At 54.8% G+C, this 15,608-nt stretch overlaps 2 protein-coding genes across 11 annotated transcripts in view; one reads left to right on the top strand and one right to left on the bottom strand.

The window, feature by feature from the left end:
• The window catches only part of EFCC1 (EF-hand and coiled-coil domain containing 1), a gene marked incomplete at its 5' end in the record, with an annotated part of 43,461 nt that extends 39,575 nt beyond the window's left edge, over positions 1-3,886 (bottom strand). Inside the window, 2 exons of the mRNA XM_053220293.1 lie at positions 1,282-1,565; positions 2,909-3,886. Of these exons, the coding sequence (XP_053076268.1) occupies positions 1,282-1,565; positions 2,909-3,886 (1,262 nt within the window). The remainder of the gene's footprint in view (positions 1-1,281; positions 1,566-2,908) is intronic.
• Positions 3,887-14,081: 10,195 nt separating this feature from the next.
• CFAP92 (cilia and flagella associated protein 92 (putative)) overlaps positions 14,082-15,608 on the top strand; it is a 70,723-nt gene continuing 69,196 nt past the window's right edge. For all 10 annotated transcript variants that reach the window (XR_008296983.1, XR_008296984.1, XM_053218862.1 and 7 more), the window contains exon 1: positions 14,082-15,194. Coding sequence is in view for 8 of the 10 variants with exons in the window: in XM_053218862.1 (XP_053074837.1) it covers positions 14,936-15,194 (259 nt within the window). In the remaining 2 variants the exon portion in view is untranslated. The remainder of the gene's footprint in view (positions 15,195-15,608) is intronic.

Genomic DNA, 15,608 nt, shown 5'->3' on the forward strand with positions numbered 1-15,608 from the left:
AACAGCCCCTCTGTGGGCTCCCCACAGGCTCTTGCTCTTCCCTCCTCCCATCTCTTTGTCACAGCTGCAGCCAGGGCCACTTTTTTTGAAATGCAAATCTGTTCCTGTCCCCCTCTTGCTGAAGTCTTTCATGCTCTCTTTGGGGGAAAGATTAAAGCCCCTGACACACCCTTCCAGGCCCTGGAAGGCCTGGCCTCTGCCTGCCGCTCCAGCCACTCTGGCCTCCTTTTAGTTTCTGGAATGTGCCACAGTTCCCCTTGCCTCAGGGCTTTGCCCACACGATTCCCATTTTCTAATTCCCACCCCCCCCTTTCCCCTGTCCCTCTCCCCGGCCCACCTTGCCAAGTAACATCCTATTCTCAGCTCTCAGCTCAAGGGCCACTTCAGGTGCTGGCTGAGCCCCGCTCTTCCCCCACAGCATTCATCCAGCCGGCTGCCCTACATCTCATCACATGATCTCACATGCTCGGTAGTGGCTGCTCAGGGCAGGGACTTGGGGCTGTCTTGCCCCCAAGTCACATTCCTGGTACCTGGCGTAGCCTCTGTACAGAGTCAGTGCTCAGTAAATGTGGAAGGCAGGCAGGCAGGCAGGTGTGCCTTGGGATTCAAAATGGAGAGGGGGCTGCTCACTGAGCGCCTGCCCCGTGGCTGGCAGGACCTCGCGCCCTCTTCACAGCCACTCTGGCAGGCAGGGACTCCACTCTGTTCTCCCAAAGGGGAAACAGAAGCTCCAAGAGGGGTCAGTGACTGGCCCAAGGTCGCACATCTGGCAGAGGCCCTGCTAGGATTTAAACTTGGTCCCAAGCCCGGCTTCCTGCCTGGTGGAGTTGGCACAAGGGATCGTTGTACATCTGTTTCCTCATCTGCCGAACGGGGATGAGATGGTACCAAGTGACAGGGCTGCCGTGAGGATTCAGTCAGGCCAGTAAAGTGCTTAGCTCAGCGTCCGGTGCACGTTAAGGACTCAGCAACTGTCAGCTATCACCACCACCACCACCACCATCATCATCATCACTGGGTTGATTAAAGAACGGATACGAATAACTCTATCCTGTTGCGATCCACGCATGGGCAAATGGAAGGCCTTTGTGGGTGAACACGCACAGGAGTGGTCGGGTGGGGGGCAAGCGATGGAGTGGATGAACGTCGGAGGAAAGGGAGGAACGGCCGAGCGAGCGGAGGGATACACGAAACGAACAAACGGGAACGCGAGCACCAGCGTGCGTGCGGGGAGGATACACGCCCGTGGTCTGGGGCACCGGGGCCGCACCCCCCGCTCACCTGTAGCGCCGCAGCTCGCCCTCCAGCCGCCGCACCCAGCGCTGCAGGCCGGGCACCTGTCTCGCCAGCGCTTCGAGCTCGCGCACGCGGCCCAGGCTGCGCAGCACCGCCTCCCGGGCCTCCTCGGCGCGTCGCCGAACCTCGACCTGGCCCTGGCGCAGGCGCCCCGCGCGGGCCTCGGCCACCGCCAGGGCGCCCCGCGCCTGCCGCAGCTCCCGCGCCGCCACCTCGGGCCCAACGCGCCCCGCCTCCTGCGCGCCCGCCTGGCTCTTCCAGAGGCCGACCTGCGGGGGACAGGGCCGCGGGGACAGCCGTGAGCGCCTCGGTGCGCTCACCATTCCCGCGCCCCCAGGAGCACCGACCGTGCACGTTTGTTGCGCGCGCTGCCTCCCGCTCCCGGGCTGCTCTGAACTCGGTTCATTCCTCGCAAGAAACCTAATGAGACAGGAGCTCTGATCAGCCCCCCTTTTCCTGGGTGATGGAAACTGAGCCACAACACCCATGTTCTCATCTTGGCGCGGTATCGATTAAATCCCAAACTTTACGACTCTTCCCTGCCGATTGCCTGCATTGGTGGCACTCGACCTTCCGTGGCGCCTCCGATCCCTAGGCTCGAGGAACAAAAAGGCGTTTCCGGACTTGCCCAAGGTCTGGTCAATAGGCTGTTCTTGAGGATGGGGTTTTGTCTGTCTCGTTTACTGCGGTGTCCCCGACGCCTAAACCAGGCCTGGCACACAGTAGGTGCTCAATAAATACCTGGAGTGAATGATCCTGGACCCTCTTACCCTGCACTCCCACCTTGCGCTTCTCTGTGCTCCCTGGCTGCCAGCCCTTGCCTGGTCCATAGGTGCGGCCACTCAAAGCAGCGCCCTGCCACCCCTCTGCCACTCAGGGCTGGTGTCTGGGCAGAGTGCAGAGCAGGGCCAATACGGGTCAGTTCCCTCCTGCCCTAGGCTTCCTTGGGGCTGCTCTTTTCCTCCTCCCACCCCTGTCACCCTTGGCACAGGGCTGGGCACAGTGCAGAAGTGTTTGTTGACTGAATCCCAGATGCTTGGGCTGGGTCCCTATCTCGCTCACTGCTCCCTTCTCAATATCCCAGAGAAGGCCTGACCCCCACAGGTGTTTGGTGGCCAGTGACTACCCGAGGAACACCAGGCCCTGGCCCCGAGGGAGGCCCATCACTATTTGCTGAATGATCCAACGGGCTGCTTAAGGGGGGGTGGGGACAGGGCCTCTTTCACCCCTTAGCTCCTAACCTCTCCCCGCACCCCCATAGCCTGCCACCACGGAGAGCTCAGGATGCCTGTTTAATGACTGAATGTGTGAACCGGCCCAGGTTTCCGGGGCGAATGCAACTACTGGGTTAGAAGAGGCAAGAAGGGACAGGGAGGCTGGGGAGACGGGGTGGGCTGGTGATCCGGGTGTGGCGGCGGTTCTGGAGGTGGCACGGGGGAGGAGAAGGGGAGGGCTGGAGTGGGGCGGGAGAGGGCAGGACGCCAGCGACCTGGAGTGGGGTGGGGCTGCCCCCTCTCCCGCGTTCCACTTCCTGTGCCCGGTCCCGGCTGTTCGAACGACCCCCGCCCCCATCCAGTCGTTGCCGCCCCCCTCCCTCCGCGCCGGCGCGCACCTGCAGCGCGAGGCAGCGCGCGTCGCTGCTCTGCAGCGCGGCCCGCAGGTCCTCCACCAACTCGCGCAGGCTGCCGTTCTCCTCCTCCAACCGCGCCAGGCGCTCGCCGTCCCGGCCGCCGTCCGGGCCCGGCGTGTGGGGGGTGCGGCGGCGGCGGCGGCGCGGGCGGCGCAGGCGGATCTGCGTCTCGATGTGCTCGCTGAGAGCGCCGCGGGGCAGCCGGGGCCCCGCGCGCGTGCCGAAGTAGCCGCAGAGGCGCGCGTGGAACTGGCGGAAGGTGAGCTCGGGCGGCTCCGCGCGCAGCGCCAGGCGCGCCTCCTCTTCGGCATCTGCGTCCCCGTCGGTGGCCACCCCGGCGGCCGCGTCCCCGGCGGCCGCATCCCCCGGGTTCGCGTCTCGGGCGGCCGCATCCCCGGAGGCCTCCCCGGCGGCGGCCTCCCCGGCGGCGGCCCCCTCGGCGCGCAGCCCCAGCACGGCGCAGAGCGCGCGGAAGTCGGCGCGGGGCAGGCGGCCGGCGCCGCGGCAGTCCAGGTGGTGGAAGACCTCCTGCAGGTACTGGTCCAGGCCGGTGGCCAGCACCACGATCTCGTTCTCCACGCCGCGGTCCAGCCCGTAGTGGTGCGCCAGGGCGCTCAACAGCCACTGGGTGCGCCGCGCGGGTCGCCGGTACGGGTCACCCGCCGCGCCTTCCATGCCGGCCTCCCGGCCCGCGCCGTTCGGCTCCTTCGCCGCCGAGCGTCGCTTCTCGGGTGCCTCCGCCCCGCCACTTCCAGGGGCGGCTCCGGAGTTCCTCGGAAGGAGGGGCTTAGGCTTAGCGGTCGCGGTCTGGTTGGAGCGGCGCGGGGGGCCGTGTCCCGCAGCTGCGCCGGCTTGGCGGGTCGTCCGTTTTTCCCCGGTTGGCTTGGAGGGGACTGGGGTAGAGGGCCGAGTCCCTCTCTCTTTCTCGCTTCTCCGGGTGGCCCCCGCGCTCTCCTCCCCTCATCACTCCGGGGGCGTTCCTGGCGTCTCGTCTTCCCCTCCCACTCCTGGCTCTGTCGGCTTTCGACTCCCTCACCCTCGGCCCCACCCGCCCTGGGCTCAGAGTTTGCCCGGGGACAGGCGCGAGGCGTGGGCGCAGGATAGGAAGCCGGAGCGGGACGGGACGGTGGCAGCCAGGTCCTGTGGCTGGGGGCGAGCCCCCCAAGCCCACGTGTCACTCCACCCCTTCTCCTCCGAAAGGAAAGTCTTCCGAGGATAGCCCCACGAGCTGGCTCCAACCGTCCTCTCCCCGCGCCGGTGCAGAGAAGCCCCTCTCCCCGTCTGTTCAGATTCTGGGGTCTTAAACTCACACGTCGCTCCACGGCAGGCGGTGCGGGGAGCCTCACGTGTAATTAGAGCCGAGGAGAGGCAGGTTGGAGGAGTGAATGAGCCGCTTTAGCGGCATCGCGCCGGTAAGAAGTCGATCTGAGATGGACAGACCTTCGCTCTCTAAGCTGCGGGTGTGTTTGGTGAGGGGTGGGGTGGAGGGGGGTGGGGAGGCGGGGAAAGCAAGGTATTTTCCCGGCCCTCACCTGTGTGCCTGTGGGTAGTGAGTTGGCGGAGCGACCTGAGTTCCACCTCTGAGCTGGGGTTATGCTGGTAGGTTGTTTGGCCAACACTTTCTCCGGTGCCTTACAACACGTTTTTGGCAGGTGAAAGGAAAACCACCCTCTCGGGGAGACCTAGGTTGCTTTTCCTTTCTTTTTCACCAGAGAGATGTCATGCACCTGTTACCGGCACTGGGCCTGGTTGTCCAGCCATGTTGGAGCAGACTTTATTCAACTGTCCCTGGCTTTAAGGTGGGCAGAATGTGGGCTTGTGTATAACTCTAGGAATTTAAATGCTAAATCCTGGAATTTGAAAAAGCGCTAAAATTCTGTCTCCTCTTCGGCAGTATCCCAGAGTCAGCAGTTTATTTGGTAAACTCCTACCCATTCTTGAAGATTTTGCCCAAAGGAAGGACCTAGATACTTCTCCCCAACCATTTTGGACATATTTTTTTAAACTATAAAAGTAATAACATTTTGACAAAAAGTGTTACATCAGTTCCACTTCTTGGCTCCTACCTTAGAAAAATACATGTGCACAGGATGTTCACTGCATCATTGTTTATAATATTGAGAAACTAGAGACAACCTAGTACCCATCAGCCTCAATGAATCACCAAAAAAGGAGTGAGCAAGGCAAGTTGAAACCTGTTATGTACAATGTTAAGACTTACATGTACAATAACAACAGAACCACACAGCACGGTGGTAAATATTTTCCGTAAAGACGTGTATATATGCATAGAGAGAGATGGGAGGATTCAAAAGTGATTTAGTGGTTATTTCTGAGGATCAAAGATATTTAGCCTTTGCTATAGCATTTCTCTTTTTGACAAGATGACTTCTCCCTCCCTCCCTTCCTTTTTTTCTTTTTTCTTCCTTCCTTCCTTCCCTCCTTCCTTCCTTCTTTCTTTGCTTCCTTCCTCCTTCCTGCTTTCCTCTTTCTTTCTTTCTTTCTTTCTTTCTTTCTTTCTTTCTTTCTTTCTTTCCTTCCTTCCTTCCTTCCTTCCTTCCTTCCTTCCTTCCTTCCTTCCTTCCAGGGAGGACATACCTTATTTACCATTTACATGCCATAAAATTCACCCACTTAATGGTATAAGTAAATGCTTTTAGTGCATTTGTAGAGTGTATAACCATCACAGTCTAACTTCAGAACGTTTTCATCCCCCGTTTCCCAAAAACCTTTGTACTACTTAACTCATTCAGTACGTCTCCGCCTTCCACCCCCAACCTCCAGTGCTGAGCAGCCACCACTTTCTGTGTCTATAGATTTGTCTCTTCTGGATATTGCATGTAAAAGGAATCATACAGTGTGTGACAGGCTCCTTTTTGAAAACATTAACAATAATGTTTTCCAGGTTCACCCACATTGTAGCATGTATCGGTACTTTCTTCCTTTCTACGGATGAGTGATATCCCATTGTGTGGGTAGATCACGTTTTTCCTTATCCGCTCATCAGTCGATGGACATTTGGGTTGTCCCCACCTTTTGTCTATTCCAAATAGTGCTGCTGTGAACATTCACGTGGCATGTTTTCATTCTTCTTGTTGTGTAGACCCGGGGTGGGAAGGCTGCTTAGATGGCTTTTTTTTTTTTAATGTTCATTTTATTTATTTTTGAGAGAGAGAGAGAGCACCAGCAGGGGAGGAGCAGAGAGAGAGCGAGCGAGTGAGAGAGAGAGAGAGAGAGAGAGAGAGAGAGAGAGAATCCCAAGCAGGCTTCATGCTGTCAGCACAGAACCCAACGTGGGGCTCCATCTCCCAACCATGAGATCATGACCGGAGCTGAAATCAAGAGTTGGCTGCTTTAACCGACAGAGCCACCCAGGCGCCCCACTGGATGGTAGTTTTATGTTCGATTTTTGAGGAATTGCCCAACTGGTTTTCAAAATGGCTGCACCATTTACCTTCCTACCCGCAGTGTTTTCCTGTTTCTTGATGGGTTAAGTGATACGACCTGTCTCAATCCCGGCCTCCTGCAGCTTCCATGTCAGTTCGCGGGGCCCCCAGCCTTCCTCAGCAAGTCCCTGCCATCTTCTGTTCTTCTCTGTGCTCACGCCCAGCCTCTCTAGACCGTCGGGCCGTCCAGTGCTGTACCCTCAGAAGACATCCCGAATCCGACTCCCTCAGCCCCCTTCACTGGTACCACCCTGGGCCAAACCCCCAGGGTCTCCGACCTGTATTATTGCAACAGACTCCCCCAAGAACTGCCCTTGGACTCCTACAGTCTGTTCCATAGCCAGAGGACCCCTCCTCTGCTCACGACCCCCTAATTCTTTCCCTCTCACAGGGACTAGAGGCTAAGTCCTCCCCGGATCCCTAGAGTCACATTCCTCAGCCATTACTACGGACTTGCTCCCCGACCTCCTCTCAGTTCTTCTGACCTCAGGGTATTTGCATCTGCTTCCACCAGCTGTTTACAGCCCCCTCACCTCCAAGGCCTTTGCTCCAACATCACGGCTTCGGGGAGGACTCTGGTGACATCGAATGCACCCTGCACCTCTGACAGGCTGTCTTGCCTGTGTGTGGTGTCTGTCTCCCTGTCCGAAACTGTCCGTCAGCCATGAGGGTAGCAGCACTTGTCTGTTGCCCTGCAACGGTGTCAGGCACGCCGAAAGGAGAGAGGGTCTCCAGCTTCCATCCCGGCTTCCTCCCTGGTCCCCACCCTGGGTATGGCGTCGTGTGTTACCTGCCACATAGTTTCTTTGCCTACAATGTGTAATGTTTTTAAAGGCAGTTATTACACCACATTGTTATTTATTTGTGGGCCTCGCAGGAGGTCTGAGAACCTGGTGCCCTGCAGTCCCAGCAGGGGCCTGGCATAGAGTAGGGACTAATAACGCTGCTTTGACCGAACATGTGAAGTCACTGCATCGAATGGGAAGAGTGCCTCTAGCTGGCACGGGGGTGGGGGTGTGGGGGGGGGGGATTCGGTGTCATTTGATGCACTGGTGTTGGAGTCCGTGAGACTCCAAATGTTGGTAGTTGACTGGATCAGCTGGGCCGCAGAAGCTTCTGGGCCCGGAGCCCCCTGGTCTGCAGGTTTGCTGTGTAGGACAGGACTCTGGATCTTGGCTCTGGACTTCCGGGTCGCACTTCTGCAGTCGAATGGGATTTGATTTCATGGGGGTGCTGAGAGCTGGCACGCCCAGCCAGACCACAGCGCCCACCCCTACCCCCTGTCCCTGCAGCTGGGGACTGCTCTTGGTGAGGGAATCCTTTGAACAGTAACGTTCCCCGGGCCGGTCAACGCTGAAAAGAAAGCCTTTAAATATCTTGCCATGGAGCGTTGCCTGGGCCTCTGCCCCCCGCCGCTCAGCAGGGGCCAGGGAAGTCGGGGTTTATAATGGTGCGCTGTCAGGCCTGTCTGTCTGTGGGGCAGGGTTACCAGGCGCCTCTGAAATCATTCCGGTTGGACCCACAAGGTTTTTGTTTAAGGTTCGGAGTGAGCAAACTCAAAGGTCTCCTGTGCTCTTTTGTCTGAGCTGGGGGATGGGTGTGTGTCTGCGTGGGGGAGAGCCGAGGCCCCCGCAAAGAGATGATTTTCTGAAGTCGGTTCACTGTTGTTTGAGCCATTTCAAACAGTATATTGTTTAAAGTGCCTTTCAACAGCCCCGAAAAATGCTAAACAGCAAAAGTCACCCCCGTAAGCGGGGACCATAGACACTTCTGATGTATTTATTTCCAGGCGTTTTCCATGCATTGAAAGAACTCCACTGGGGTGGTTGTTATGGGACTGTGTACATCTGTCAAAGCACTTAAAAGGACGAGTTTTACAGGATGTGAATTGTACCTCATTAAACTCAACCTAGAGAAACACTGTTGAAATGCTCTTGCTGGGATCTTTCCTTGCACATCAGCCATACTTCCTCAACAGCTTTGCTGTCATTAATATTCCTTTGCAAATGTTCTTGAGACGGCTTCATGTTGCCTCTTGGGAGCTGCGAGGTGTTTCCTCATCCCCCACCGATGCACATCAAGGTGGTTTGTGGTTTTTCTCCATCAAAACAACACCGTAAACTGTTGACTCTCCATCCTGAGTGATTTACTACTGTGCCAAGGAGTTTGGACATTTTATAAGCTCCTGATTTTGTCGAACTGTTTTTCAGAAACGTTTTGTCATTCTGTACAGGCCCCTGGCGTGTCTGGGAATGTCTGGGAGCCATCATTTTCCATGACAAAGCTTTTATATTTTCGGGAGTCTTGGTCAGTGGATTTGCTTAGCGTTCAGACTCCAAGTTTTACTCTTCTCTCTATTAAAAATCGGACTGAGCTAGGCAAGTTTTCTTAGACACAACAAATGCATGATCCAAAAACAAAACAAAACAAAAATTGGTAAATTGGACCTAATCAAAATACAAAACTTTTGCACTTCAAACTGCAATGGTAAAGACACCGTTAAGAAAATAGAAGGACCAGCAGGAGACCAGGAGGAAGTATTTGCAGAACATAGGCCCTGCAATTAAAGGACTTGTATTCTGACTTTACGGAGAACTCCTACAACTCAGTAAGACAATCCAATCAAAAAGTGGGCGAAAGACAGGAACAGACATTTTACCAAAGAGGATTATGGATGACCAATAAGTCCATGAAAAGATCCCAATATCATTAGTCATTGGTGAAATACAAAATAAAACCACCACGAGATACTACTCCATACTCATGAGAATGGCTGTAGTAAGTTAGACAATAAATGGTTTCTGGAAGATGGGGGGGAACAGGAACCCTCCTCCTATGATGGCGGGAATGTGAAATGGCACAGCCACTTTGGAAAACAGTTTGGCAATTTCTCAAAGAGAGAAACATGAAACTACTGACGTGGAGATGTTGGGGTTTGGAGCAGGCAGTCAAGAAAGAATTCTTGAGACATCTTCGGTGTAAAAGGCGGTCTTGTTAAAGCTCGGGGACAGGACCTGAGGGCAGAAAGAGCTGCACTGGGGTTGTGAGGAGTGACTGATTATACATATTCAAGTTGGGAGGGGGTTAGGGATAGCATAAGACTCTAAGGAACTTGGAAGCAAGGTTTCCAGGATCTTGAAGGACTAACTGTTGTTAGGAAAAAGTCATTTGCTACTGTCTAGTAAAACCTCGGTCATGAGACCCTTCGGATGTGTATCAGTGGGCCATATGCTTGGAGGATGATTGCTAACATATATCTGGGAGGGGTAGAGATAAAGGAAGTTTCCAAAGGAATTTCTATATGTTAAAGGAGACTCACAGGATCTTGGAGGGGCGAGATAATGTTGAGCAAAGATTGCCTTTTGTTCTTAGCAAAATATTAACGTCGAAGCATCTGATCTTCTAGAGGAAGGTCACCCTGCCTGTCTCAAGGACTTGCCAACGGGCTGTAAGTTGTAAGGAAATTTATTTTTTCTTTTGCTTTTGCTCCCCACACCACTACCACACGACCCAGCTATTTTACTCCAAGTGTCTACCCAAGAGAAATGAACGTATCTGATGACGCAGAGATTTTTAGGGGAATGTTCATGGCAGCATTTTTCATAAATGTCTAAGTGTTCGGCCTGAATTTCCATGAACAGATGAACGGATAGACAACATGTGGTCTATCACACAATGGAACATATTTAGACACAAAAAGGAATGAAGTATTGATGCATGCTACAGCATGAATGAGCCTCAAAAACATGCTAAGTGACAGAGGCCAGTCACAAAGCCAAACCATGTAACATATGACTCCAATTATACGAAATATCCAGAAAAGGCAAATTTTTAGAGGCAGAGGTAGATTACTGGTTGCCTGGGCTTGGGGCTGGGAACAGAGATTCATTGTAAATGTGCACGAAGGCTCTTATTAGGGAGATGGATGGTTTCATCACTTGGTAAAGTTACCAAAAACCATTGGACTCTACACTCGAAATGGGTGCATTTTATGATATAGAATATACCTCATTACAGCTGTTAAAAAGGGGGGTTGGAGATGCCAAGAAGAAGGTGGGTGTAGCTTTTCCCCAAAGATGCATCCTCTGCCAGAGGCTTAGGAGAACTTCAGAAAGGCTCTTCTGGATGCCCATGGAAACTTTGGGGCTCCCCTACTCTGGGAGGAAGAAGGAAGTGATAGAATGCCTTCAGATTGTTCCCACCCATGGGACATCTGTCTGCAATGTGGCTTCGCCCTTCCTCCTATCCAGAGGTGGAGTCTGTTCTTCATCCCCTTGAATCTTGTCTGGCCCTTGTGACTGGCTCTGGTCAATGGATATGGCAGAAGTGACCCTGTGCCATTTCCCAAGCCTTGGTCTCAAGAGGCCCTAGACCTTGCACCTTTGCTTTCTTGGAACCCTGCCCTGAGAATGCCATCTGAGGAAGCCAGTCCAGCCTGGTGGAGCATGGGGGGGGAGGGGCAAATGGATGGGGAGGGGGAGATTGAGGGACCCCAGGCAAGGGCACCAACGGCCAGACATGTGAGGCCATCTTGGACCTCCCAGCCCTGTGGATACAGATGATCCAGCTCAGTGAGTGAGCCCAGGCCACACCATCGGAGAGTCGCTGGTCTATGGAACTGTGAACATATACCCTCTTTGCTTTGCTTTCCTTTGACTTTGCCTGTCCTGAAGGCACCTTTGTTGAGGTGAGGTTGTGGACCCACCTCCCGCACCCAAGTACCAGCAAGCACACGTGTGCCTTCACTCCCTCCCATGATGCTCTGGGTCTTGACCTAGACACCATTTCTCTCAAAGCAGTGGTTCTAAACCTTGGCTGTGCGATAGAATCTTGGTGGAGGCAACTTTAAAAAATATGGGGTCGGTTCCAGTAATTTTTTATTAAAAATTAAAATTTTTTTTAACTTTATTCATTTTTGAGAGACAGAGAGACAGAGCATGAGCAAGGAAGGGGCAGAGAGAGGGGGAGATGCAGACTCCAAAGCAGGCTCCAGGCCCTGAGCTGTCAGCATAGAGCCTGACGCGGGGCTTGAACTCATGGACTGTGAGATCATGACGTGAGCTGAAGTCAGACGTTCAACCAATTGAGCCACCCAGGTGCCCCCCAAATTTTTTTAAATGTTTATTTTTGAGAGAGAGAGAGCGCGAGGAAGACACAGAATCCAAAGTAGGCTCCAAGCTGCCAGCACAGAGCCCTAGGCCGGGCTTGAACTCACGAACCGCCAGAGATCATAACCTAAGCCAAAGCCGGACACTCAACCGACTGAGCCACCCAGGCGCCGCCCAGTTATTTGTTATTGTGCAACAGATCGTCCTAAACCTTAGTGGCTTAAGACAACAATAATTTGCTTCGGTCATAAAGCTCAATTTGGGGAGGGTTTGGTGATAGCAGCCGGTTTCTGTTACATACGGTGTCCGTTGGGGTGACTCAAAGGCTGGGAGCTGGAATCATCTGAAGTCTGGCACTCTTGCACGTCTGGTGGTTGAGGCTGGGAGGCAGATGGGAACTCAGCTGGTGCTGTTGGCCAGAACATCCACACGTGGACCTTCCATGTGGCTGCTTGGGCTGCCCCCCAACATCCTGGCTGAATTCTCAGAGTGAGCTCCCCAGAAGAACAAGGCAGAAGCACATGGGGTTTGTGTGACCTGGCCTCAGAAGTTACAGAGTCACTCTGTGGGCTGAGGTGGTCGCAGAAAGTCTTACCTGGATCCAAGGGCGAAGGGACTAGACCTACCACTGGATGGGAGGAGTCCGACATCATTCTGTAAGGGGAGTGTGTGGGAGATCTATTGAGGTGGCTGTCTTTGGAGAACACAGTGACTGGTTCCTAAGCCCCACCCCTGGAGAATCAATCCTGAAAGTCTGGAGTGAAGCCTCAGGATTGAAGTTTTGACATGTTCCTGGGTGATTCTGGTGCATAACCAGGACCAGGAAGTGACCCTTTGTCTCAGGCCTGTGGCCTCTCAATTCTGAGCTCAGAGCTGTCCACACCACAGGAGATGCTGGGGAGATGGACTTTGGAGAGAAACCAGCCTCGGGTCAGCAGGGGGACCTGAGGAACAGGAGGCCTGCTGTCTGTGCAGGGAAGGGTGGTGTCACTGATCTGCCTTTCTTTTTTATTAAAACATTTTTTTTGATGTTTATTTATTTTTGAGAGAGAGTGAGTGAGCAGGGGAGGGACACAGACAGAGGGAGATGCAGAATCTGAAGCAGGCTCCAGGCTCTGAGTCGTCAGCACAGAGCCCCAGTGTGGGGATCGAACTCACAAACTGTGAGATCATGACCTGAGCCACCCGGGTGCCTCGACCTGCCCTTATTAATGGGGCCTTTTGGGAGCTGGTGCATCCTAGCAGCCTTCTTTTCTTCCAACCCTGTGTGTGTCTCTTTAGCACTTCCTGGTTTGTAGACGGTGATGTCCAGGCTGCTGGCGGTACAGTATGAGCGGGCGGTATGGCATTTAGTGGGGAGAGTTTGAGTTCTCCTCTCCAGGGTGCTCGCTGCCATCTGGGGCCTTCCCCTCATAGCTGTTCTTGAGCCTCAGGTTTTTTTAGATTGATTCAACCTGAGGACTATTGGAGGGCCCCAGTCAGTGGGCAGGATTCTAGAAGGGGGTGGTCTAGGGAGGCAGGAAGTGGGAGGCAGGGGACCTGGGTTCCAGCTCCAGCTGGGCCACAGTTTTGCTTCTTTAACCATGGGTAGGTCATAGCTCAGAGCCTCAGTTTCCCCAACAGGTACACGTGTGGAGTCTCAGCTCCCATTCTCTTGAGTGGAGCTACTCTCCCTTAACAGAAAACCCGAGGTGGCTCCTCATTGACCCTAGTCTTTGAGCCCTGCCTGCCCTTCACACCTGGGTGGGTCTCAGGGGCCCTCCGCTCACCACTCCGGCCTCATCATCCCTTCCCAGAACTTGCGGGCACCTTCACCCCCTCTGGGCTTTTGCATAGGCTCTTCCTGCTGCCTGGAATACTTTCTCTTGCATTCATTTCCTGGCAAGCCCCGAAGTTTGGCTTTTGTCACCTCTTCCATGAAGCCTGCCCCTGGCCCCCCCGGCCAGCTACCTCTGCGGTATGTCCCACCGCCCTAGCCCCTTGGATGTTCTGTGATCTACGTAGGGAGCAGCCGCCAGTGTTCTCTCAGCTGGGGAGCTTGGGGGTGGCGGTGGTGTTTGCAGACGAGCCCAGGCTTTAGCGTCAGATAGTCTGGATTTCCACCCAGTGCTGCGACACACTCGCTTGTGTGACCTCCGGCAAGTCGTGGCACCAGTCGAAGCCTCAGTTTTCTCATCTCTGAGTTGGGGCTCCTGATCACGAAACAGAATTCTCATGATATTTTAAGGACATCAGCGACAGAAGCAGAGTCTATGTGAAAGAGGTTTGGGGTAGGGTTAGAGATATCAGAGTTTTCAGAGTCCATTGCTTCCCTCGCCCTTATCAAAGAATGGAAGGTGGGGGCTGATGGCAGTACAGGCGGGGCCACAATCCTTGCCCCCTGTACTGCAGGTAAGAGCGAGGTGTGTAATAGGCGCTCACGTTCAGATCTGGAATTCTTTAAAGATTGAATGAATGAGTGGATGGATGGATGAATGGATGAATGCGTGCATGCAAGGGCTCCAACTAGTTTCCGGATTTGGATACACCTTTTTGCCACACCTTGGCTGCACCTGGTCAGGGACCAGGGGCTGAGGACGGAAGTCCCACCTCCAGGAGCCCCGCCTCCAGAGCCGTAGCCACGCCTGTCTCCTAGCAACTGTAAACAAGTGCGCAGCTTCGACCCCCGGGCTTCCCAGCCTGGGTGGATCGACTTGCACCCTCCGAACCTTCTCGCCTGGCGGCTGTGCAGCGGGTGTACGAGCTGGCTGACGCCAGGGTCTGAGCCCAGGGTGCTGCCCAGCGCATCGCGTTGCAGCTACCAAAGGTCCCCTGCCACCTGCCCGTCCTGCTGGGCACCCCTTTCTGAGCATTTGCCCGAGTTCCTCCTCCATGGACCCAGAGTTTGTGCCCTGAGCCCAGCACTCAGTGCCCATTCGTGTCTTGCCCCCGGGGGCGGGGGGTTCCCGCCCTCTTTGACCTCACCAGGCCCTTGCACTGCTGTCCCCTGGCCCGGTTCGCCTGTCCCTACGTGGCAAACGCATACTGTGCTTTGACATTGCTCACCCGCGGCCCCACGGAGTGGAAACACCCGGTTCTCTCCCAGCTTCTCGGTTCTTAGGGAATTGCACTCACCTGGGGCTGGCTCTCCAGAAGTGCCAATGATTGACTTGGCGAAAGGGGGAGGAGCTGGGGCTGGGGGAGGAGGGAGACTCAAGCTGGAGTCGGTGTTGCTTATCGTGAGTCCTGCAAGCCGTCATTCTCTGTGACTCACTGTTGCACGCCTACTGTGTGCCAGGCGGTGTTCCAGGCCTTGGCCCTTCACCCCAGACAGGACAAGGGAAAGGAAGGGAAGGAGAGGAAGGGTGGGTAATCCTGAAAGAGGCAGGGCTTGCCTCTGGGGAACAGAGGGTGGTGACAGCAGTGCCTTCATCATCTTCCAGCCAGGAGTGCCAGGCCTGTGGGTGCTCTGTGGAATGTCCCTGCACGCCTGGGAGTGGGAAGATGAGGACAGGGCCAGCATGGGGCCCATGTCCTCCATGGGCAGCTTTTACCAGTCTGGCAGTGAGTGGGACACGGAGGAGTACCTGAAGGTCAGAACACAAGCCCCGGAGTCGGATTCCGACCACCCGTGTAGCAAGTCCTCACATGGGCCTGCCGACAGCTTCCAGTCTGATGTGCCCCAGGCTGTCCCCTGCAAGTTCGTCATCTCACTGGCCTTCCCGGTGACTGCTGGTAAGTGCTAGGGCAGAGTCCCAACACCCTCTGCAGAAAGGGGTGCGCCAATGGCCTGTCCCCAGAAGTTTGGGGCCCCTGAGCTCCCTCTGTTGGCTTCCCCAAGTGATGTGGCCAATGCCAGCAGCAGGGATCAGAAAAGCAGCTGCAATTTCAGGGGCCCACAGTGGGCCAGCAAGTAAGCGGTTACATGGGCTTCACGTGCTTAATCTTCTCAATAACCCTAAGAGGTAGGTGGTATTATTTCTACTTTTTGCAGATGAGTACATGGGGAAGAGGTGAAGGCATTGGTTCCCCTCAACTGGTTGTGTATCACCTAATTCCTTGTTGAAAATACAGATTCTCAGATGCATGGGATCCAGCTCTCTGGGTGTATAGGTGCATCAGTTGGTTTTTGCCGGACAAATGCGGTGT

Source organism: Acinonyx jubatus, chromosome A2 (genome assembly GCF_027475565.1).
Source record: "Acinonyx jubatus isolate Ajub_Pintada_27869175 chromosome A2, VMU_Ajub_asm_v1.0, whole genome shotgun sequence".
Classification (NCBI taxonomy): Eukaryota; Metazoa; Chordata; class Mammalia; order Carnivora; family Felidae; genus Acinonyx; species Acinonyx jubatus.